This window comes from Danio rerio, chromosome 24 (genome assembly GCF_052040795.2).
Source record: "Danio rerio strain M-AB ecotype USA chromosome 24, GRCz13ab, whole genome shotgun sequence".
Classification (NCBI taxonomy): Eukaryota; Metazoa; Chordata; class Actinopteri; order Cypriniformes; family Danionidae; genus Danio; species Danio rerio.
Genome location: NC_141044.1, coordinates 3003920 through 3029724, shown reverse-complemented (window position 1 = coordinate 3029724; position 25805 = coordinate 3003920). Strand labels below are relative to the sequence as shown.

Genomic DNA, 25805 nt, shown 5'->3' with positions numbered 1-25805 from the left:
AGCATCCCGCATGTTAACTGTAAATTAACAGATATTTTTTTACGGTGAGTATTTTTATTAATAACCTCTCAGTATATGCAAAGACAAAAGAGGGTCAGTAAAAATGTAAAAAAAAAAAAACTGTGAGTGCAATGCAGCTGCATGTATGAATATATTGCTCATTCATTCTAAACATAAAATAATGATAATAAAACATTTAATTAATTTTTTTTATTTAAAACTTTTACTTTTACAAGTAAAACCACTTGAGAACCTCTAGACTCTTTTTCAAGAGGGTCTATCACCTTTACCATGAATTATTGAAGGCAAAAACTAATATTCAATGTAAAATAAGCTTTCTTTATAAAATAATAGCACAAATTATTTGATAACATAATAAAATATTCAAAGGATCACATTGCAAGCATTTAAACTGCGGTGCTATCAAATGCTTGATTCTGACTGGCTGATTGGCCATTATTTTCAGATGAACCAACGCTATCTCGCAGTAGTTTGAATTTTTTTGATTTAGAGGCTAATTTTTATGAATCTGTATGATCTCAGTTGTACAATAAGGTGCAATTTTCTCATCTCCCAATGAGGGTTGAGTTTAGGCATGGGGTTTGATGACTGACCTCGTACAAATTGAATTCATACGAAATAGCTGCTAAACTGACAAAATGTAAAGTAGTTAAATTTCCTCATCAGGCTGGATAAACGGACAGCAGAAGTAGTTCCGGCAAGTTTTGAGCGCATTACAATTCGATAACACAACACTGAATGATTTCAGTAATTTGACAGCTACAGGATGCCAATATTTTTGTGTACAATTAACAATTTAGCAATGCTTTGAATCAAAGTGACTTCAAAATGAGGATAATACACTCCTTTGACTCCTGATTTGTTTATCTAGCGCTCTGTGACTAATTTTCCTCTGAATTGTTTTACAAAAGTTCAAAAGTGTAGGATGGTTCTCATGAGTCATAGTAGATGTTTGTTTGGAAAAGCTTTTGAATCAAATCTTTCCATAAGTTGTCAAAGATTTTTCACTCACTCTTATGACCACACATCAGGATACACTTACGTAACGCACAAATACCAGTTTATTTACAAGTGTGATGATTGGAAATTTAAAGGGGACCTGTTATGCAAAATCACTTTTGTAGGTTTTTTAAACACATTTTTGAAGCAACAGTGTGTGAATATAAAAAGCTCATAATAATAAAAATGTATTATTATTTTTTTAAATAATCACACTTGATGAAAACAGTCTGGTGAAACACGTTAATTGACAAATTCTCCCTTTCTTGTGTCATCAAAGGTGGAAAGCCCCGTCAATTATTGACAATCTCTTCCTCATTATCATAGACAGCCCTGAGTGAGAAGCAGCGGTCTGCCTTTTGAGTGTTGACCTGCTGAAAATAATGTCAGCAATTGAGAGGATTATAAATGTGTATTTTTAAGATACACACATGAACACTGGAGTCTCCATATACCTTCTTCCAAGCCACTTCTTTTGACGTTGTTAGTTTTTCACAGAGACAACATCAGTCTTGGTTTGAATCTACCACTATGCTGACACAAAGGTATTTATAGCTTCACCCTCTTTTGAAAAGAGCACAATCTCATTTAAATTTAAGGCGACAGTTACCTAAACGGCACAGTTAGGATCAAAGCCTATAAGAGGCAGTTTCAAAGAGTTTAAAAAAATATACATTTGTTGTTATTTTAAGCTGAAACTACACATACACACTCTGGGGATATCAGAGACTTATTTTACATTTCTCAAATCAGGCATAATAGGTCTCCTTTAACTCAGATTGGATTTCAGATCTTAGATCCCTTTAAAGAAAAGAAAATAATTGATGGAGGTTTCAGTTATGATAACACGACCTCTAAAACACTGAAGCCTTTTCCCAGCTGATGAATAGTAAAAAAATTCTGATAATCTGCCAAACGGTTAGCATTTCTAAAGGGTTCTACACTGCAATAAACAACTCAGAGTGGTTCACATTTACACAATAAACTGTTTATAGTTTCTGGCAGCATGCGGTTGAGAACCTTTGGGCAATTATTCTTTGAACCACACAAGACCTTTTTTAATCAGCGGCACCATCTGTCACCTGTGCAGCCAGCCTAGCAGCCTATGTAGAAGAGACTTGTTGGCTTGAGCTTGTGAAATGTACCTGTTCTGTAGTGTTTCCCTGCTGCAGGCTCCTATTCACTTTCATTCTTTTCTTATGATCTAATGGGAAGGTTAAGCACAGATGGTCGTCTGCATGTCTCATCGATTTGATCAACTTTCATGCAAAGACCACTGTTTTGTAGAAGGTTTAAAACCTTGTAATCATTTTATCATTTTAATATTTTTAAAAGATACAGTTGCGTGTTTGGTTATGGATGTCTATACATAATGTAGATTGTGTCAAATCATTGAAACTGATGAAGTACTCGTTAATTAAAACCACTTCAGATGAATATTAATATATTTACACTATATGCAATGGCCTAAAAGCAACATAGGCTCATTCTGAAAACGTAGCCCTATTTCAGGAGATTGTGAATTATATAGCCAGAGGTACGTATGGCTGCATTTCACTTTTGAAATGAGTGCTTTGGGGCGGTATGACAACGTTACTTTTCACGCTTACCAGCTGACCGCTTACCTTCATATAGATAGCTGTTACCAGTTTGTCCAGTTAGCTTGCCATGTACGTCAGTGGACTTGGGGTTGACCTTGACAACAGGTTTTGAGTCCAATGAAGAAGAGTTTCAAAAAGCGGGTAAGACAAAAACAGAAGCCGAAAAATTAAATAAACAAGTAAATAACTGTGAGAATGTGGTAAAATGTGATAAAAATCACACGAGGGCTTTTCTTTTTCTGCACTGCTTTTTAAATTTGTCTGTAGGGTTTAGAGAAGTGGGTAGGCAGGTCAACCTGTGCTGTTGATGGGGTTTAGGAAAGGGGAAGTGTGTGTCAGTCAGTCATTCTGACAGTCAAACAGTCAATCGACAGTGGTGGATTTACGGGAGAATAGCACTCGCGAGAGAACAGCACTTGCGAGAGAAATCTGAGATCTGAAAAAGCATACACAGCGCCCCTTTGGTGGATTCGCGAAAACAAAAACTGCCAAAAAAAACGTACAGCTCCTAGGATGTATTCAACGGTCTCTAGAAATGTAATTAGAGGTGCATTTTGAGAATGCGACTGGGTTGCCTAAAAGACTAAGCTTGAAAATATAAATTTCCTTTCATAATCAAAAATGACGTTTGCTGTATGCTACTTATTTAAAATAAGCTGAAACAACACAATCACTTTATGTTCAATTCACCTAAATCTGTAAAACGTAATGAGTTAACTTGATTCCTTCAGGTTGTCCAAACACAGATCGATTGTTTGGATCTCAGCACAACATAGTTTTGTTTTATTACATATTGTTACTTATTTAATCATATCAAGTAGTATTGTTACTACTGGTATGCTTTATGTTTTAAAAAAAAATACTCACAAAGGCTGGAAATTTATTGAAGGAAATTAATATGCAGATCCAAACAACTGACTAAACACTTTTACATTAAACATAAAAATTGGTTCTGATAAAAGAGTTTTAAATGGCTAAAACATCTAGCGCTCTAAATGAGTCTATAAAATGGAAAAATCTTGTTGAATCAAACATCCTAAATGAGTTTATAATGATTCAAACTAATGTTGAATCAAACATTCTAAATGAGTCTTTAATGACAAAATACAATTTAATTGAGTCTAAAATTATTTAAAATGCATTCAAATAAAACGTTCTTTATGAATCTATCGGCTAGAAACTCATTTTTAATGAGTTAATAATGACTCAAAATGGTATTAACATTAATCATTCTGTATTTTAAAAGGACAATACAGTAATCAAGGGACAGATGAGTCAACCTGCAGATCCACTGAATCTTCTAAATGAGTCTATGATGACTCAAAATGTTGAACATTCTGAACGAGTCTATCATGAGTCAAAACTGAGTTGAATTATATGTTCTAAATGACTCGAAATGCATTACAACTGAATGTTCTAAATCAATTGTGAAAGCAATTGAATCTGACATAATAAATTAGTCTATAATAATGCAAAATATGATTTATTCAATGGTTAAATGCATTTATAATTCAAAATATTATTAAATTAATTATTCTTAAAGTCTATAATGTTTCAAAACTATTAAAACAAACATTCTAAATAAGTGCTCAACAACTCCTGAGTCTAATGACCCAAAATGCAGATGAATTAAATATTCTAGATGACTCAAAACACTTGAAAAACTAAATGTTCTAAACAAGTTAGCAAGAGCAGACAATGCTACTGAATCTAACATTCTAAATGAATTATGATAATTTATTTTTGAATCATTTTTAATGAGTATACAATGATTCAAAACCCAATTGAATCAAACATTCTGAATGAGTCTATAATGATTAAAACAAATCTGAATCAAACATTTAAAATTAGCCTATAATAACCAAAAACTCATATTACTCTGAACCTCTAAAAGAGTTTATGCTGACTTAAAATCCAGGTGAATCAAGTATGAGTCTCATGACCCCAAAATGCAAAACATATTTGAATCAAATATTCTATATGAGTCTACAACGATTCAAAACAAAATTGAGTGACACATCATAAATGAGTCTATAATGACTCAAAACTAATTTGAAGCAAACATTCTGATCCCAGTGATGGGTTGCAGCTGGAAGAGCATCCGCTGCATAAAAAATATATTGGATAAGTTGGCGGTTCATTTGTGGCGACCCCTGATTAAGGGACTAAGCCGAAAAGAAAATGACTCAATGAATGCATTCTAAATTAGTCAAACAAACATTTAAAACACAATTGAATCAAATATTTTAAGAGTCAATAATGACCAAAACCTCTAAAAAGGAATCTCTTAAAGAATCTGTTGACTTAAAATTCAGGTAAATCAAATGTCCTAAAGGAGATCTAAAAATCCAAAATATTTTTAAATCACATACTATAAATGAGTCTAAAATGATTCAAAACACAATTGAATCAAACATTCTGAATAAATTTATGACTCAAAACAAAATTGAATCAGATTTGTATATAATGATCAAAAATGCAGTTAAATTGAATCTCTAAAAGAGTGAATGTTGACTCAAAATCCAGGTGAATCAAATACTCTAAATGAGTCACACAATTGAATCAAAAATTCTGAATGAGTCTATAATGGCTCAAAGCTAAATTTGATCAAACATTGTGATTGAGTGTATAATGACCAATTGTTTTACCTCTATAAGAAAAAGAAAATTAATGAATGAGACTCAAAATCTAGGTGAATTGAATACTCTTAATGAGTCTAATGACCCAAAAACGCAACGGAAGCAAACATCGTAAATGAGTCTGTAATGCTATAGATACAATTCAAAATTTGACTGGCTCTTTTCGGGCTCCGTTATGAATGTATATTGGCATACATGTTGCAAACGTTGTATATTAGAGCACAATAAAACCCCCGTTCTCATGTTTCATCACGGTTTGTGGTGATTTTCTTGTAAGGTGAAGAAGATGAAATCTATGCAGACATTCTTGGCATGCCGAGACTGACCAGCGCTCCGGCCAGATGGCAATTCAGCCTGTGGGCAACAGAAATAGACTGCTATTCTCCAGGGTCTAATGTTTAATCATTACATGCTCATGAGCATAAAGAAAATACAGTTTGCCTCTTATTTTTATATCCTCACTGAACGCTGCTGAGTTGTGTTTGCTTGCTGGCATGAGTAAAAAAGCATTATGCATAACATTCTGCTCACAGAGAGAGCTCAATATGGTGGTCCATCCTTCAGTGAATCAGTGTTTTATGTTTTTTTCACATGGCAAGAGATATAAGTGCATTTGCTTAGTAACGGCACAGCTCTTGTCCAGAATTCACACAGATTGAAGCATCAGTCATGCCTGAAGTACAAACAGTTCCTGTACGTGTGTTAAAGGCTGCAGACAGAGGTTTGTCTGGAGCACTAAAGCCTCATTCACACTAGCAGCGACTTTGTAGCTGCCTGTCAGTCTGGGTGGCGTTTAAAGCCTAAATATAAATGGAATATATACAGTTAAAGTCAAAACTATTTGCCTTCCTGTGAATTTTTTCTTTCTTAATATCTGCCAATTGATGTTTAACAGAGCAAGGAAACTTTTAAAGTATTTGCTTTTAAAATCAATGTTATTAGCCTCCTTAAGCAATATTTGTTTTCTGATTGCCTACTAAAGAAAACATCATTATACAATGATTTGCCTAATTAACCTAGTTAAGCCTTGACCAATTGAAATAAATGGTCACTTATGGACAATTATTTTAAAGTGTTGAATGTAATTATTCCGTCAGTCAATATGATGAAACTTAAAAAATTGTCACTTTATTTTAAGGCACAGTTGTAGCTATTAGCAAACCATTAACTAACACTATTAGCTCAATAAACTAAAATTTACTGCCAGTGGTGTAAAGTAACTTATTGCAAATACTCAAGTTACAGTAATTTAGTATTTTTTCTCAGAAATTGTAATTTATTAAGTAGTTTTAAAATGTACTTTTACTTTCCCTTGAGTATATCTTTAACCTGCAGTCACTACTTTTTTCCTTGTCTATTGGTATTAGAAAATTCAGTCCTGTGATTCCTGACCAATCAAATCACACCAAGAAGTAAAGAGGTAAATCACATCATAATGAACTACCTCAAGACATGGGAGATTTATAATTGAAGCAAACGGTTTGGAAGTATTAAAAGAGTCTGAGAAGATGTTCAAAATCTTTACACACATTGACCCAGAGACGAATGATGTCAATGTCCAACGTCCAACCTAAAATCAACCAAATATCAACGTCTAATGTTGTTACAGTACAGCTTGACGTTGTGTGGAAGTTACCTCTATGATGTCTATCAGATGTTGGATTTTAGTTGCCATACCTGATGAATAAATGTCAGTATTTGACGTCAATATGACGTTGGTTTAAGATGTTGGCTCGACGTTGGATTTTGGTCAGTTTCCAACACAACCTAAAATCAATCAAATATCAACATCATTTGACGTCATTATTGGACATCAATATTTCATTGTCCTTAGAAGCTGACCAGACACTGAATTTTGGTCACCTGACATCACAACCTAAATCTAATATTAATGTTTTCTGACATTGTGTGCCTGCTGGGCAATAACTAAATGCACTACAGAATGTTACGCTTACACACATCCACAAATTAGAGTGTAGTTAATTTTAAAAAGTTCACATTAAATGTTCCCAAGATAATGTGCTAAAATAAACCCACAGTCAAATCCAGAGTGTACACTTAATCTAGGCTGTACTGAAAAAAAATGCATGCGTTTCTGTCAAATCAACCACCAGATTACAAACACAACCATGATTTACACCATACAATTCACTTTCTCCAAGCCGACTTTCACCGCCGAGTGTTCCTACACAGATTCATTCATCAAATCTGTAAACACAGTGAGTCTACTTTCTACACTGAACACACAAACATACGTGGGATTTAGGAATTTAGACGCTCATGTCTGTGGGATAGTTTACATGCAAACGGGAGCTGTTGTTCCATCTGTAGCAAAGCCTGGGAATTAAAACACATGTGGGGAATCTGGCTGCCACTTTCAGGACAGAAAAAAAGAGCAGGCTAGACCAAAAGCCTCAGAGTGACCACAGAGCACAACATGCATCTCTGGCCCACATAGACACCCCTGAGAGGCCCGTGAGAGGGTCTGTGGGGATGAAGCTCTTTCTATGTTTAGTCCCAGTCGAGCTGATAACAAACCTTGGAGATTCCCAGTGCTTTAATAGAGTGTGTTGTCATGGTAAAACCACCAACTGGGAGTAATTCAGGTAATTACTGGTACTTGCTGTTGTTATTATTGCTCAATGTGTTCACTGATGCAGAGGAAACACACACTTAAATCACCAAAGATCCGCCTCTCACAGGGTTGCTGGTAAATTGTGTTGCAGTTAGGTTTTTTAAGCATGGCCTGTGATAGATTACATTTGAAATCACAAAGCTGCTTCAAGAAGTATGCATAATATGGATTTAATACAAGTACAGATGCAGTTTAAATGCAGTTAAATATGTGGCCCATTTTATTGACAAAAATTTAAGTTATTTACTTGATTCAGCATGAAACGGAAGTGGATATAGTGTTTTTGTTCACTATAGACTGATTTCACGTGGCTGCCTCTTTAAATATAAAATTGAGGTCAGCGCCAATAGCCTAGTGGTTAGTGCGTCGACACATAGCACCGAGGTGCTCGCAGCGACCCGAGTTCGATTCCCGTCTCGAGGTCCTTTGCTGATCCTTCTCCCATCTCTGCTCCCCACACTTTCCTGTCTCTATATCTCCACTTTCCTATCAATAAAGGTGAAAACCCCCAAAAATAATTATAAAAAAATATATGAAATTGAGGCTGCAGTGGGAAGAAACCAGTAAGTATCGCCAGAGTCACACAGAAATGACTGTAATTAGCAGTGAAGGTCATCAGGTCAACGCTCTTCGCTGATGTTTACAGATTGCAAACACAGATGAGCGATTTGCTGATGATTCGACTGATCTTCACAGCTTTAAATTGCTCCAGTGTCCTTGTATCTGTGTTTGCACTTGGTGAAGAGCGGTAAACGTACAGCTGCATCTTTTGTGTAAAGTTCATGCTTCCCGCTACATGCTGACTGTTTAAATGCATATGGTTGGCTTTTCTGGTGTGGTAGTTCACCACAAATGCTGTCAGACTTGAAACATGGAGCAAAGCAGAGGGTTCAAGTTTAGCAAAGAACAGTTCAAGAAACCAGATAAAACAACAGAAGAAGCAAGTGATTGTGATGGATTTTTTCTTCTAGTTTGCTTTTGAAAACATTCTATTATACATGACGACAAGCCGACTGTCATTTGACATTAAAATTAGCAGAAATGTATACAGGGGCCTCGATTGGATTTATGAGAAATGGCATGTGTGAGAAAACATATTTGAGATTGAAAATATTAAGAATATTATTAAAAATAAGCACACATAGTCCAGGGTACGTATTTCTTGATTCTCAAAAATGTAGCCCTGAGCACATATCTCCAATGAGCCTTCACCACTTTTAATCCAACACTACATCATCAAATCAAACTTCTCAACATTTCTAGTAAATTATGTCACTTTTCTAGTTATTCAGCCTCATGGTCTATAATCAATGAAAAGTCAAAACATCAGTTACTGGCTTGTTTAGTAACTCATGCACAGCTGTACTCCTCACATTGTTCTCAGACATTGTAATAATCTTGTGTTATCATTGCCATTTTAATCGAGCAAGTTTAATTACACAAATGCATGAACTTACATTTTATAGTGTACCAGTAAAAGGTTGAACACGGGACATATTTTAGGACACAAGCCGACCACTGTTTTGATAATAATGATAAGAAAATATATTAGTAAAATGCTAAAGCCACCACATATAATAGCAGGACTGAACGTGTATAACAGCTGTTTACTCTGGTAGGGGACAGAGGAGGATTTGCAGTTTAATCTCAGTGAAACACAAATCAACTGAAGCCCCTGAACTGACATATATATGTGCCGACTGCAGAAACAACCAGTAATTAGCTCATTTTTCATGAGAGGTTCAGAGAGGAAAAATGCAGGAGCAAAAGCAGATCTGTTTTAACAGCTCTGTTTCACAAGATTAAATGTAAGAAATCCATGCATGCTGGTTAAATATACTGACAGGTGGAATTGGTAGTATCTCAACAAAGCCACATATTCAATAAATATAAGATGAGAATTAAGATTCATTGATCAAAAAGAGATTGAATGCCATTGAAATTAGTTTGAAAGGATGCATAACATGACTTACATGCTAGAAATGTGTGCATTAGGGAATACAGAGGGGGTCAGAATTATTAGCCACCTTGTATATTTTTGTTACCAGTTTCTGTTTAACGGAAAGATTAATTAGGTTACAGTTACAGTAATTAGTACTGAGTCAATGTATAACAGTGTTTTTTTCTGTACTAATCGACTAGGGGTGTGTTTCCAAAACAACGACCTAACTCCTGGCTGAACTATCATAGTACAATGCATCGTTTGGTGAAAAGAACGATGCAGTGACAAGTGTTTTCCAAAACCTGTAGTTTCTTTGTCGCAGATCCATCGTTTAAACCACGTTAGTTATAATGCAAAACGCCCATAATGATGCTCTAAACGGGGCAGAGTAACAACCTCTTTAGAGAGGAACCCCATAATTTATTTGTGCAAATTATATTGTTTTACACACACACACACACACACACACACACACACACACACACACACACACACACACACACACACACACACACACACACACACACAAGCGTTTAAAATAAAATCCAATGTTAGTTCTGGTAAAAACATGCACTCGCTTTCCATATTAATTGAAATATGTGTAAATGACACACATAGGGTCTGTGTTTCCTTTACAAATATTATTGAGAACATTACATATTCTATTCTAAAATATAAAATCACTTACAAAAGCTAACACATATTTTAATATCATATATAAATCACATAAATAAAAAAATTATGAGGCTAATTATTGAGAAATGAAATTTTATTCTTAATATTTATTAGGAAATGAAAAGAAATCTTACTTTAATAATAATATAGATAATATTAATAATGATGATGATGATTATTAAGCAAGATATTGTTTATTTATTTTTGAGTTTTTTTAAAGTCTACTTTTCAATTTAACAAATTCAAACCACTGCAGAAATGTTCTAACCCACAGGCCCATGTCATATACAATACAGATACTTAATAATTAGCCTGTTATAAAATAAAAGCATTAACGTATGCTATGTTTTTTTTTTTTTTTGTTTTTTCACAAGCTTTAGAAACGTAACAAATTCTGATTTTAAATAACAGGTCACCTACGGGTTTCGTCATGAGCCACGGCTGTGTTCAAAATGACTGAGCACTCAAGTAAACACTCAAAAAAGTGCACTGGGAAGAAAGCGCAATTCTACACATGAAGATCGCTAAAACTGAACTGTAAAAATAGATAGAAGTAAATTACACCTAAGAGAATTAACTTTATTGCTTTCTTTTTTTATCATTCCAACTGTAAATGTTAGAATGTTCAAAATGAAAAGGGCATAGGGGGGATAATTGGGAATAAAACACAGCCAGGAACTAGATTTCTAATTACAGCTGCAGAGGTTTAGTTGTACGCATACAATTTTGTGACATAGTTTGCGAATGTTCGTTGGAGTGATGGATTTGGGAAATGCCAAATCAAGGAACTATGTTCGTAACGACAGAACTTGTGACCTTCGTTGCTAACAATGGTTTTTCGGAAACGCACCCCAGTGCGATTGACCTTAAAATAGTTTTTTTTTTAAATTAAAAATGTTAAACTGCTTTTATTCTAGCCAAAATAAAACAAATAAGACTTTCTCCAGAAAAAAAAAACAATTATAGCAAATACTGTGAAAAGTGTGAAAAGGGGAAATATTTGAAAAAGAATTCACACGAGGGTGAATAATTATGACTTCAACTGTGTGTGGAAATCCAGATCGTAAGCTGATTGTGTGTCTGTATTTTCAGTGCGACGAGTATCATCAAGGAGTTCTGACTGGCGATCTCTGCGATGACCTCTGCGTGTCGGGTCAAGTGGAGTACAAACGCTGCCTCTATTATGAGAACGGCAAGAAAGTGATGGCGGCCAGCTGGCGTGGCCTACCAGTGGTCCTGAAGTCAAAGCTTGAGAACTTCTCCTCCTACGAAGCTCTTTCTCTGCTGGACTACCCAGACGGAGGAGCCGGTGGTGGTGAGGATGAACTCTCGCCTCTGGATGTGGTTTTTTATGCCACTCTGGAGATCAAAAACTCTCTGGGTCTGGAGACGGGAAATAATTTGACTTTACCACGTTTGTGGGGTCAGCGGCTGAAGGAGAGCGAGCGGATGTACTCGCGGGCGGAGCTGGCCTCGCTATGGGCTCTGCTTCAGCAGGAGGAGTACACCTTCCTCAGGGTCCTGCAGGATTTAACAAACCATGTTGCCAAGATTTTGGGCTCCTGCGGACACTTCTATGCTGTGGAGTATTTGGCGGCGGGACATGCGTGGGATCAGCATATCTTCTCTTTGGACGAGCTAACATTGAGTCCTTCGCCGAGCACGTTCTCGGTGAAAGAAATGGTGCCTCGAGTGGCTTTGAGCTTTTTGGAGATGGTGGAGCATTTTGAGAATGATTTTTCACACCGTTTGCATCTCTGTGATATCAAACCAGAGAACTTTGCCATCCGGAAGGATCTGACGGTAAGTCTTCTAATGTTAAAAAAATTATAAGGGTTTTCTCAACTATAATGGTGTAATGCAGGTTTATTTGCAAGCTTAAAGAAATAATAATAATAATAGTAATGATGATGATAATAATAATAATAAATAATAATAATAAAAATAAATAATAATAAATTAATTAAAGAAAAAGGAAAGAAAGAAGGAAGCACTAAATTACAAAAAATACTATTTTAAATTTAAAAGAAATGCCATCAGTAGTTTACAAACAAATTTAAAAAAAAATTCTCTTAAGGCCCACATGGAATCTGTGCATGCAGAAATCTGCAGGTTTTCATTCATTCTGCATGGCCATCATTTATTCACTTAAATGTAAATGTGTGTAAATTCATATTTATTCACTTTTTATAAATTTCATTAATATTAATGACTGATATTAAAATGTTCATATGATTTACTTACAATACAATTTGTAAAGTATTTTTTCTTTCTGTCACTAGATATATTATATGAGAGACTTGCTTTGTTTACCACATTAGTGGATCTAATTGGATTTGCATTATAAACATTAAATAAAAGTAAAAAATGCAAAAAAAAAAAATATTTCATATATTCAATTTTGATACTCCCAAAATCACTTTTTACAAAATTGTCAGCAGAAATATCAAAAAATGTCCACATATCCGGTCTGGCCCTGTCTATAGCTCACAAAATGTCCATCTGATTTCTTTGTTAACTTGTTTATTTGTCACTAAGACAAAATAAACCCTTCCAAGGTGATCATCTTCATGTCAGATCCCAAATGCTGGGTCTTTTTGTTGTTATAATAAATATTTGCTTGCAGAAATTCTCTCTGTTTTATCTTAACCTGCTTGGTTTGCTCGGTAAAATGATGTTTTGTTAAGATCTCTAGTAGTTTAAATCAATAGACAATCCACATTTCTCTTCTAAACTCCATACAGAAATCTGATAAATAGAATTGTATATTAGTAACATATTTGACATACAAAATCATATTTGAATTTCACATTTACGTTGAGTATAAACAATATGTCATGTATGCAACATTTATTTACAAATATTGCAAACAATTTCATTCTAATACATCGTACAGTCAAGCCTTAAATGAATCACCGCCCTGGCAAATTCTGACTTCATGTATTTGTTCAAATGTAAATAAAAGCTGAGAAATATTGTCTTTCTATAATGATGCCTCTTGTATATTGTCTCATTATATTTTAGGAGAAGCCAGTGTAATTTTTGGTCCCCAAAAATAATAAACATGCTGGTTGAATAAAAGTAACTTTAGGTCAGAATTTGCCAGGGGTATGAATTATTTGTGGCTTGACTGTTTTTGTCCCGTTTAATTTTTTTCTGAGCAAAACCATTTTTAGCATGATGTACAGAAGACGCCCAGTAAATGTTTAACACTAGTTTACAAAGCGGGAAATAAAATGTTGTGACATTTGAAATGATCCTAATTTAGCTAGCAAATATTTATTAGTCATTTAAAGTGTTTACTTAGCAACTATCCTTCAAATCACTAAGCACCCAGTTGTCAGCAATACGTTTTTCTTGATTTAAATAAATAAATAGTGCTGTAAAAAAGTATCTATTAATTAGCAGTTGCCTGTAGATCATGATTTGATGGGTGTTTATTTTCACTTTCAAATTAGATAATGCAATCTTAGTGTTAAAAAGTTGAAAAAAGTGATTTTTCTAATTGACATTCTAGTAGTAGACATTGTATTTTGTCTGGGTTGGTCATGTATTATGCTACAAAAACCAAGTAAATGATACATTTCCCATATTTTTTACAAATTATTTGTATTATTTATTTATTTTTTAAATTATTATTATTATTTATTCATGTTTTTTTAATTCCATTATGGGGTCTTGATCTTTCCTTTAACAAGTTTTGACTTAGAAAAGTTTGTAAAAGTGACCTTTATTGACATTTTAATTGTTTAAAGTGGTATATTTTCTGGTTTGGTGTTGTAAATTACGATGGTAATTAACCTGGTAATAAACTGTCAGTACATTTTCTGTTACTTTACAGACTTATTTCTCTATATATTATTCATTATACAATATATTGTTTCAAACCATTAAAACTTTAAACTTTTTTACTTATTTAAAACTTTTTACTTTTTTTGTTTTATTAACCATTTTATGGCTTAAAGTATAAAGCTTAAAGTTATAAAGGCTATGTCATGACATGGCTTAAAGTACATTTAATTTTTGTTAAGTTAAAAAATTAATTCAATAAAAAATTATGTCAAATTAATTATTCATTCATTTATTTTCCTTTGGCTTAGTCCCTTTATTAATCAGGGGTCGCCACAGCGGAATGAATTGCCAACTTATCCAGCATATGGTTTACGCAGCAGATGCAGCTTCCAGCTGCAACCCAGTACTGGGAAACATCCATACACTCTCAAATAAACACACATACACTAAGGTTAATTTAGGTTGCTCACTTTTTTAAGTAGTGTCTAAACATAAACTCTATTTAATTATTGTTGTTTGTATTAAACTGTTTTGTTTTCGATCAGGTGGTGGCGATAGATGTGGACATGGCTTTTTTCGAGCCCAAAATGAGAGAGATACTTGAGCAGAACTGCACCAACGACAGCGACTGCAACTTCTTCGACTGCATTTCGAAGTGCGACAAAACGAAAAACAGATGTGGGTCGAAACGCAGAAACAGTAACCTTCAGGTGGGAGAGGCGTTCGTTGATTTAACCCTATTGTGCGCTGCAATGCTTTTATAATTTCAGTCAATTCTAGTACATATATTTTAGTGTTCAACAATCTAAAAGTGTGCGGTTAGCCGTCATCTATGTGGCAGGGTGCTGACTTGCTTTAAAAAGTGAAAAGAAAATGACTGTGTTGTGGAAACCTGTCACAAAGGAATACCGGTAAAATAGCCGGAGGAGACGATCATTCTTCAGCGGTAAACATTGCCAGGGAAAATGTGCGGAATGTTAATAGTTGATGATAACGCTGAAGGGAATCAGATAACGCCATCATTACTGCTCCAAAACACAATGAGGGTTAACAGGGTATACAGAACAGAGGAAGCACATCTGACTATGAGTAACAGATCCTCATCAGTTTGGATACAAACGCTACACTTTTGAGGCTGGCTACAGTACATATGTACATCACATTTATTCAATAAATCCATGTAAAAAAAAAAATCAATTCTGATTTTTAAAACTGCACCTTTGAGAACTTGTTTGCATAAAATCCCATATTAAGTGGGAAATAAACTAGATGAACTGACTATAACAGATACAACTAAAAACAAACTAATACTAAGATTAAGGAGTGAAAACTTGTCCTGTCAAATTCAATAATTTCCACATATAGAAATGAGCTGTAATGAGAAAAAAATGCACATACTTTAAATTTCCACTGATCAGTAGTGCAGTTAAGTTGAAAAAACAAATAAACAAACAAACAAACAAACAAATACATAAAAACAAAGAATCACCTAATCAAGAAAATTGTAGTAAATGCATATTCTAGAAAAGTGTATATAGATACAATATACATATAATTTTTTGTTTTTGTTTTTCTTCACTCGCCTCGTTGAAGTTTTTTTTTCCTTCTCCACTGTCGCCTTTAGCTTGCATGGTTTGGGATCGGTAGAGCTACCCATGAATTTGCTCTTCAGTGTTTGGACTCTCAGTAATGATTTTAAACCACACTGAACTGAGCTAAACTGAACTTAAACACTAAAAACTGAACTACCCTGTTCCAATTACTATGGCCATTTATGTGAAGCTGCTTTGACACAATCTACACTGTAAAAGCGCTATACAAATAAAGCTGAATTTAATTAAATTGTCTTTATTTTGTTTCTAAACAATTTTAAACTGTGTTAAAAATTTAAGAACTTTCAAACTGCGTGGTTTCTGACCTGCACTTCACGGTTAAAATAAACCCTGCAAATTAGCAGTTTTCCATATTTTTGTGATTTACGTTTGTATTTTTTCATTTTTCCCCATTTATCTGTGCTTTTGAATTCCATTATAGTAACTTGATCTTTCTTCCAAGAACTTTTAAAAGTGAAAAACATTACTTTAAATAACATTTTTAATAGTTTAAAGTGCTCTGGGTTTGTGTTGTACATTAAACTACAAAAACCTTGTAATAAACTGCAGCACATTTTCTGTTATTTTACACACTTATTTCTATAATAATAATAATTGTACACCATTTCATTTCAAACTACTAAATTGTCAATAAAAGTCACTTCATTAAAATGTAGAGTTGAAATTTCAACATCAAACGTCTACAGAGCAACGGAGAGACAGAACCGTAAATAAGCGTAAAACTGTTAATTAACAGATCATCTTAGTGCATTTACAAACAACTTACATAAAAAACTGTAAACATTTCTGTATTCACTTATAGATTTGCAAGAGCCTCAATACGGATAGTGATCATGCAAAATTAAGCGATTAAAAATAGCAAATAAAAAAATTACAGCTAAACATACTGTACGAAATGATATTGTGTCAATGTGCTGTAATTCTGAAAAGGCTCAAGCACAAACTACAAAGTTAAAAATGTATTTTTGTTAGCGATTGAAAACCCTACATATAGAGGTCTATACACCGAGTGGAATTTCAAAGCATAGCTGTATTTCCATCAATGTCTCCGCCATTACAAGTAAATGCATGTTTGATTTCCAGTCACGCAACGTCTTTCCTCAGTTCATTGCGGTTTCATTGGCAGTCAACACCTGCTGTCAGTGCCAAGTCCCCTTAAGGAGAGCTAGCTAACAGACGAGCTGGACGCATGAAACCAAGTCCAGCTCCAGTCCACAGGTGGCAGAGACAGACCCCGTCTCTCCGTTCCCGATCACTTAACGCAACCCTCGCTGACCTCTGCCTTCCCATTGTATGGCCTGCCATTCAGAACAATGAGGGCTTTGTAGCGTCAGGTCAAGGAGACCATTGCTTTTCCCTTTCAAATGGCACGCAATGCGAATATGGCTGATGAAATGATGAAATGAGAGCAGGGTGCATTTCCCAAACAACGATGTAACTCGCTGCTGTAACTCACTACCTTAGTACGATGCATTGTTGGAGGAACAAACTAAGTGGTTACGACTGAACTAATATGCCATTGGTTAGAACTGTCATTAGTGAAGTCGTAATCAAATGATCAAAATGATGTCTGATTATTGCTGGTATTAAGGACTGTGGCATCAGTGGATTGCTACGCTGTTTTATTCTGTTAAAGGTCCTGGTAGTGCTTTGAAATATTTTTTTTGTTCGATGTATGGCGGTGTTGGAATTAAAGCATGAAGACAGGAGAGACAAGCAGCTCTCGTCCACACTCATCATCTGCACTCTTCCTGTCTCTCTGCAGGTGATCTGTGAGAAGATCTTCAGGCCGTGGTTTTCTCCCACACTGCTGGGCGCTAAAGCAGGGCTCCCCCTACAGGTAGAGTTGCAGCGCGCGGTGCAGGAGTGTGCAGAAATGGAGGACAGCGAGCATCGGCAGGACATCAGACAGCAGCTGTACGCTCTCCTCCGAGAGCTCGTCCAGGAGGACACAGGACACCCGAGGGGAGGACAAGAACATAAGAGAAGACGCGTCCATACTGCACTTAATTTCTGAACTCTTAAAAGAGCTAATTCAGTCATGTGCAATTCTGGAGAACATCTCCGATGACTAATAAAGTCAAAATGTTTTACAACAAATAGCATAGTGGTTTACGGCTAGTATTCAAAATGTCTGTTCTGAATAGATCAGGCAAAAATGTATATTTTGTCTTTCCAAACTTGTTTTTCTTCACGAAAAATAAAACATACTTTGAACTGTCAGCAGGAGCGCTAGTTATATATATTAGTATTTATTAGTATGTATTTGAGGGTGGCTCAGTGATTAGCACTTTGGCCATCAAGAACATCAAGAAAGTCACTGGTTCGAATCCTGTCTGGACCAGTTGGCATTGCTGTGAGGAGTTTGCATGTTCTCCCTGTGTTGGCGTGGGTTTCCTCCGGTTGCTCCGATTTCTCCCACAGTCTAAAGATATGCGCTACAGGTGAATTGGAGAAACTAAATTGCAAGTAGTATATGACTGTATGGGTGTTTCACAACTCTGGGTTGCGGTTGGAAGGGCATCCGCTGCATAAAACATATGCTGGAATAGTTGGGGGTTCATTCCGCTGTGGCAACGTCTAAAATAGAGACTAAGTCGAAGTAAAATCAATGAATAAGCATGTAAATGACTAGTTGTAGAGTTATAGGAACTAACCCTTTACAAAGGCTTTGATTGTCATGCAATCTGGCTAATCATACTACTGATATAAGCATGCCTGTTGCCATACAGTTGATGTCAAAATTATTTGACTTCCCATAAAATTTTTATTCAATTTTAAATAATTCCCAAGTGATGACAGACAGACTATGAGTTTTCACAGTATTTGCTATAAGATTTTTAGCTGCAATAAAAGCAGTTTTAAAATATTGTCATCATGGCAAAGTCAGAAACAATAAGTAATTAGAAATTAGTCACTGAAAATATTGTGTTTAAAAATGTGTTGGAAAAAGCACCCCTTAAATCTCACAGAAGAGCTCACCATTTTGACTTCAGCTGTATATTCATATATTCATTTTAGATTTGAAAATATGTGAAAGGTGCTGTTATGGGACATAGACAGCAGGCACCCAGACAGGCTATACAAAATTCATGTCTACTCTTGTCATAAAAATCTGTATTTCAGAAGTTCACAGAGACCGACACCACAAACAGAACACCCTGTTTGTTTTCATATTTATCAAAAGCACAACCCTTTTTTTATATTGTGACTATACCCAAGCAGAAGTAGACCCTATATAAGTGCAAATAATGACTAAGCCTCTGTAAGATCAAAACAGATGGAGTACTTTAGGTCATCTGCAATGTGCCGGCACATTTATCAAAAACCTCTAAACCTGTCATCTAGATGCCTGAGTTTAATTCATAAACATTTAAATGTGTCAATCATCTCGTTCACAACACTCCTACCCTGTGTCCTCTAGGCTATAACTTATTTATTTACAGTCTTTATTTTGTTTACTTCATTTTGACATCCGGAATATATCATTCAAATGCATATTTCAGAGATTTCTGTCTGCTTCTTTCTGAAATAAACATATCCGTTTTCTAGAAATTCTTTCTATTCATTATTTCTTAAGGGAATACAGGTCTGATAATAATATAGCAAAGGGAAAAGAGTCTAGTAAAGAGTGCTGAAGAGTCATTTTACAAACTAGCCAGCAAGTTGGTTCCTAGAGAACTAATATTTTCCACAATGGCCATCTTCTGGTTGCATTCTTGCCGTCACAAGGAACTCTAAATTGTTGTAAGCCTGCTGACAGTGACAACAAGTGCAGCATTCAACATAATCAACAACTGGAGGATGGAGGACTGTGATTTCATTGTGTCATTGGTTCTGTAATAATGTATTGGAATACAGACATACATGTATAAGTAATGCAACTGAAGCAGTCACACTATCAAATGATGAGCTGTTGTATTGTACACTGTAAAAATGCTGAGTTTCACACAATTAAAATAACTTATTTTGATAATCAATTAAATTAACTTAACAAATTTAAGTGAATTGAAAATAAAACAATTAAATTGTCCCAAAAATCAGTTTCAGCTCATTTTAAATAAGTAGTTTGAACAAGCAGAATGTAAACTTACTAGAGAATATGTTTAAGTCTGCACTAATTTAGTCCCCCTAAAAAGAATTTCTAATCCCTGAGAATGAAACAAAAGGTATGAAAACTCCTAATGCAAAATAAATTATGTTTTTATTGAGTTTCACTGCATAGACAAACATTACGTTATTTGTTTTATAGAAGAAATATGTTCTGGTTATAAGTTCAAGTTTGGTGTGGCAAGCTATTTTTCTGATAGGCCTTTTGCTGTTGAGAAAAAGGTACGGTTACTTTAATCAGTTTCAGTAAGCATTTTAGGTAAATACCAGTTAATTCAGTTCATGCAATTTAAAATTTCTTTCGCAGATTTGGTCATGTGAATTTGTTATACTTCCCAATAGAAAGTGGTTTAAAAGTGATATGTGTATCCTCTGCTATTAATATTGTTGGTAAACCTATATGTGCTTATTTAAAAATGTCAATAAAATAGATAAAAATGCCTTCAAAAAAATCAAAACTGCTCAACAAATTCAGGGCAAGGAGGCAAAAAGCCTGTATATAAACTTAATCATCTGTTGTGACTAAAGTGAAATGAAAACAAATGATAAAATAAAAGGTAAAAATTGCCATTCAGTTAAGAGATTTGCAACGCTGAGCATTATAAACCTACCACATTTGTTTTTGTTGATATATTTTATTGTTATAAATGCAATGGCAAAACAGAGGGATTTAGCAACAAAGTGCTTTTAGTTTAAACTAAATTGGTTCATGACACAGCTCTAAGCAATTTAATACATATAAATATGAACAAAACGTCAACCAGTTGGTTATGAAGCCTAAAGGGTTGACAAACAAGGTAGAAAATGCCACCGGAAATCAATACTGGAATACTGTAGGTCATTTCTGACCCTAGACAGTACACAGTTGACTGTTTTTTTCCCATCAATGTGACAATACTTTACACAAAATACTCTGGATCATCTCAGCTAATGCAACCCTTTGCTGTAGAGAAATTGTCTTTAAGTGTGATTCTTTGTATAAGCATTTTAATAAACCATGGCTCAGGCACAATCTATCAGTTTTGCGTCTTACCGCACTAAATCCCAGCTGCACGCCATCACGCCAAACTATATTCAGTTCACATATCAACACTTTGCAGAGAATCCAACATAAAGCTCAAAGATCAAACCAGCATTTGGTTCCTACTGATGGAAGAGGAACACTCGGTAGATTTGTTTGGATCTACCTTCAGCCTTGTGGCCTTCACAGGAGATCAGGTTTCAATCTGCCTCCAGCTGTCTTTCAGAGGAGAGAGACTAAACACAAGGCTTGAGCACGGGGAGGACGAGCTGGTGCAGAGAGACTATAGAAGCACAGATCACCTGCTGGTGAACTTCACTGATTTATGTTGTTCGGTCTTGAACTACAAACGTTTGGCAGCTTGGCTTGCAGAAGCAGCAGCCATCAAATTTTGCATCTCCAAGGCAACGACAGGGGTCTGGTTTTGATCTGCTCAGAAGGAACCTGCTGACAGCATTAGATATGTTTGCATCTGCCTATTTTTATGCGCACTTTGAAATATTTCATTAAAAAAAATTGCTTTATGGAAATACTAAGATGTGCATAAATTTGTACCTCTTAACAAAGAAAACTGAGAACATTTTTATCTGATAAGAAAAAAATGTGCAAAAACTACAGGCCCGTAGCCAGCCTGGTGAAAGGGGTGGTTCTTTTTACTCAAAAAGTGGACCTTTTCGCAGTTATTCACCTCATTTTCAGTTTAACTACTAAGTATTTATAGGTTAAATACTGCATTTTAGTGACATTTTAAGCACTATGCATTTCTGCATTAACTTGTCGGGTGGCCATCATAACCACACTTTTTGACGTACCAAAAACATTTCCTAAAGATTCAGAATATAGGAATTATACGTATAATTTTTTTATCATATATAATTAGGAAAAGATAAAGGTATCGGCTAAAGTTTTAAATTAAAAATAGCCTATTAGGTTAAGTAGCCTATTGTCATTTCATAAGCAAATAACAAACTAGCCAGCATATTCAACTTTCTCAGTCAGAATTCGGCCACTTGAATAAAAAAAAGATTATACATGATGATAATAATATTGTAGAGCTTCCCAATTGTTCTAGCTCTCCTGTAAAATCAGTACATTTGAAAATTCAATGAATAACAATAATAGGCTAATAAGTATTACAATTAAATTTTATGCGCATTAAAATTTATTTTTGGTGTTTCACACCTCTTTATTTGTATTTTTTTTTAAAGAATAAGGTCCAAGAATTTGAACAGATTTTACTTGTAAGATGTTTTCTCTATTTAACAACAATACAGTAGGTCAGTAGTGAGAGATGACTTCACTTTCATCAGATTCTTCTGGGTTTTAAAGCATACTTCAATGATTTTTTTTTTTACAATTTATGATGGGAAAGCAGTCAAAATAGGACAAATTCTGGACCTTTGTTTGTGGGGGGTGGATCTTTCAAACCACCCAAACCCACCTGGCTGCGGGCCTGAACTACAACTGAAACACATTTACTGAACAAATTCCAGCATGCACATCCAAAAGAAATTTTATACTGAATAAACACATCATGTAATAACAAAATGTGTGTGATGGGATAGCATTAAAAGACAAACCAGTGAGGCAAGCACAATGTAAAACCTCTAAAATGTTGTTTTGCTCATTGTAAAATACCTCAGCCAAAGTCATCACAGTAGTTCACCAATATTATTATATTACTATTGTCCCTTGGGACTGGGAGCGTCTGTGCTCCCAAAAAGCATCTCACGGCTCAAAAATCATCATGTTCAATGCATTTTGTATATAACTCATTTATTAAAGAAAAAAGACTTTCTTGCAAGAGGATTCTCCGACTGAAAAAAAAGAAGTTTTATTTTGATATTTGCCACCAGTTTATCAGGATGAGACTATTTTGTTCTCATTAACTTCATTTGCAAATGCATAAATCTAATTCACATATTTGGATGAAAACATAGCAGATGAGGACTTGATGTCGACTGCATGTTAACATTGCATTTGATCTAATTAAAACGGAGTATAGCAATCCTTCACAGACTACTGATCAAACCCAGTTTAAGATGCGTGTAGTTGTTTACCTTGACAAGGGATTGGCAGTAAATCCTGCATTTTTCAAGAGATATTTCATTATTTCAGACGGGCTGTGAAATAGTGAAGCACAGTTTTCAAAGTTATCTAATGTTTACAGCTCCACGCCAGTGTTTAGAAACCTGGAACAAACTGCAGGTTTTAGCATTCAACTGGCCACATTTGACAGCGGTTTATATCAGCTGCTTTGTGCTGAAGAATTCTGTCTTCGGCCTTTGAGAAATGCTGGAGGTCTGGAAAGCATCTCAACAAACAACACCTTACATTTGTATGAATAAATGCGAAAGTCAGGTTGTGAATGCATCAAGAGCACTTAAAAAGAAAACATCTGAAAATAAGATGCATAGAAAATGAACCTTCAGTAATACTTCAGACATGACAATTTACAGATGTATTAACAAACTGAAAGATTTTTTAAAATTTTAAAATTTAAATTAAATGCTAGCAAACTAATTCATATATTATTTATATATTTCTAAGCTAAAGGAAAGCAAATATATATACTTCTATACAAAAGATGTTTGAATGTGACTGACTTTAAGTTACATTATGTGCAAAAAATTATATTTGCACATCCGATGACCACTGCAGTAGACACAACTTGTGTTAACATTTAATTATATTATTAATGATTTAAAGGACAGTTGATTATGGGGAACTTGTGGAAATTGACATTCTTAATAGTCACGATTGATGTTTATGATTGCCTAGCAATGACAGACACTATAGGAACACACTGAAAAGGAGAAAGCTGTTCGACTAATGTTTTACACTGATTTTTAGACGTGACCTGAACACCCCCGAGACATTCAATTTACAAACATCAGATGGTGTTTTTTATGCAGAGTCTTCTGTTTTCAGAAGGGGTGAATGCATATTAAAAAAGCTGCAAATTCTTTAGATTATTATGAGAAATCCTCTCTTTTCAAAATAGGTAAAATCACTTTAATAAGCTGTAAATTCACCTTCTTTAAAGCACTTTGGTATCAAGTTAAATTTAATTATTAACAGTGTTAAAATCACTTACTGTATGCAATGTTCCAATTGTTATATGCAAAAGCAAAAACCATTTTTTCAGGGATTTACTATGATATTTTATATTTTTTCTGTCTGGGTTATTTGTTGTTCTCCATAATATGTAAAATGTCTATGCTTTTACATTTTTCGTAATTGAGTTTCTGCAAATTAGCATACTTTGAACTGGCTTTCATAATAAAAATACTTAATAGTACTGTAGATCTGATATCTGTAACACAGGCTCATTGGGAATATGTGCCCAGGGCTACATTTTTGAGAACAGAAAAATAATGTGCTCGCAAATACATGACACATATGAGAAAATGTGTCCCAGTAATGTATTTGAGATTGTCAAAAATATACATGGCACAAAAAAGGCAAGCACACAAAGTCCAGGGTACATATTTCTCGGTTCTCAAAAATTTAGCCCTGGGCACATACAGTTGAAGTCAGAATTATTACAGACAAAAATATAGGAAATACTGTCAAAATGTATTTATCTGTTAAAGATCAATTGGGAAATATTTGAAAACAACAACAACAACAATAAAAAACTATTACAGGAGGGCGAATAATTTTGACTTCAACTCCAAAGAGATGGGTTGGATATATTTGTGAATCCTCAAATTCATCTTGATTTAAGTGGTCTTAATAGCATGCAAAATTGCTCCAACATATTTTTGGTTTTTCGGTCTACCAAGAGCCATTCTGTGTCCCTAAACCCCAGATGCAGAGGTCAAAGGGAATGCAAAGCGATTTATATTTCATGTTAAATGTGACAATGTAATGACAGTCCTCACTGAATTACAATGGAGTGCAGATATGCTTTCATTTATGACTATCTGGGTCATTTTAAACACGGAGATCTGGAAGGAATTAGTGGCTTTGTAGACAAGCATCTCTGAGCTGAAATATCCAGTATTTAGGTATTGTGCAAAACACAGGCCTCAGGGGTGCTGTGATGTGCAGAGCTGTAACTGTACTGTTTTCACCACTGAAAGGGTCAGAAGTTTGAGTAATTGCAGAGATTGTGTTACTACATCCCGAAAGAGTGACGCAACACTAATGGAATTCAAGCTGAACCAGGTGGGAACTTGGAGCTGTTCAGTGAATTTTATCAGAAATATGTTGCATATATTTTCTACGGTGATAACAGTAAATTATGAATGATTACAAACATAAACCCAAAATGAAATCAGTAAGTATTTTACCATACATATAGTACAACAACAATGTACTAACAGTAGTTATAAAGTAGTAATAACAATAATTTCAACCATTTCTATTCGAAAATAGGGATGCACCGATCCAAATATTTGGATCGATACGGCTTATTTTTGCTGGGTCGGGTATGAGCCAGCTGATACCAATCCAAATCCAATCTTGCGTGTGCTATATATTGTCTAATGTATAAGCCAACAAAAGCCATGAAGGTAGCCTAATATAAGGGCCCTTATATTAGGCTACCTTCAGGGCTTTTGTTGGCTTATAAAAGTTGTCATGTAGACCTACTATATCCCAAATGTTCAGAAGCCATTCAATAGTTTAATGTGAAGTATAGATAAATATTTAAGTGGTTAAATTCATGTTCATTTCAGCGCTTCCCGCTTTGTGCTGCTAAGTTTGCAAAGTGTCCGTAGATACAGGAGGGTTAGATTGTTGTCTGTCAT

At 34.8% G+C, this 25805-nt stretch overlaps 2 protein-coding genes across 10 annotated transcripts in view; one reads left to right on the top strand and one right to left on the bottom strand.

The window, feature by feature from the left end:
- The window catches only part of dipk1c (divergent protein kinase domain 1C), a 28357-nt gene extending 7311 nt beyond the window's left edge, over positions 1-21046 (top strand). Inside the window, exons 2-5 of one of the 2 annotated variants that reach the window (XR_015524313.1) lie at positions 11605-12315; positions 14850-15014; positions 17683-20601; positions 20719-21046. Coding sequence is in view for 1 of the 2 variants with exons in the window: in NM_212751.3 (NP_997916.3) it covers positions 11605-12315; positions 14850-15014; positions 17683-17934 (1128 nt within the window). In the remaining variant the exon portion in view is untranslated. 2 annotated transcript variants of the gene reach the window in all.
- Positions 1-25805, bottom strand: part of si:ch211-152c8.2 — a 131914-nt gene that overhangs the window by 63827 nt on the left and 42282 nt on the right. Inside the window, exon 15 of one of the 8 annotated variants that reach the window (XM_087309041.1) lies at positions 3491-5614. The exons of 6 other annotated variants lie outside the window; for them this stretch is intronic. The gene's annotated coding sequence lies outside the window, so the exon portion shown is untranslated. Of the gene's footprint in view, positions 1-3490; positions 5615-6136; positions 7028-25805 lie in introns of those variants that run through there. One more of the 8 variants, XM_087309043.1, reaches the window with a different exon arrangement.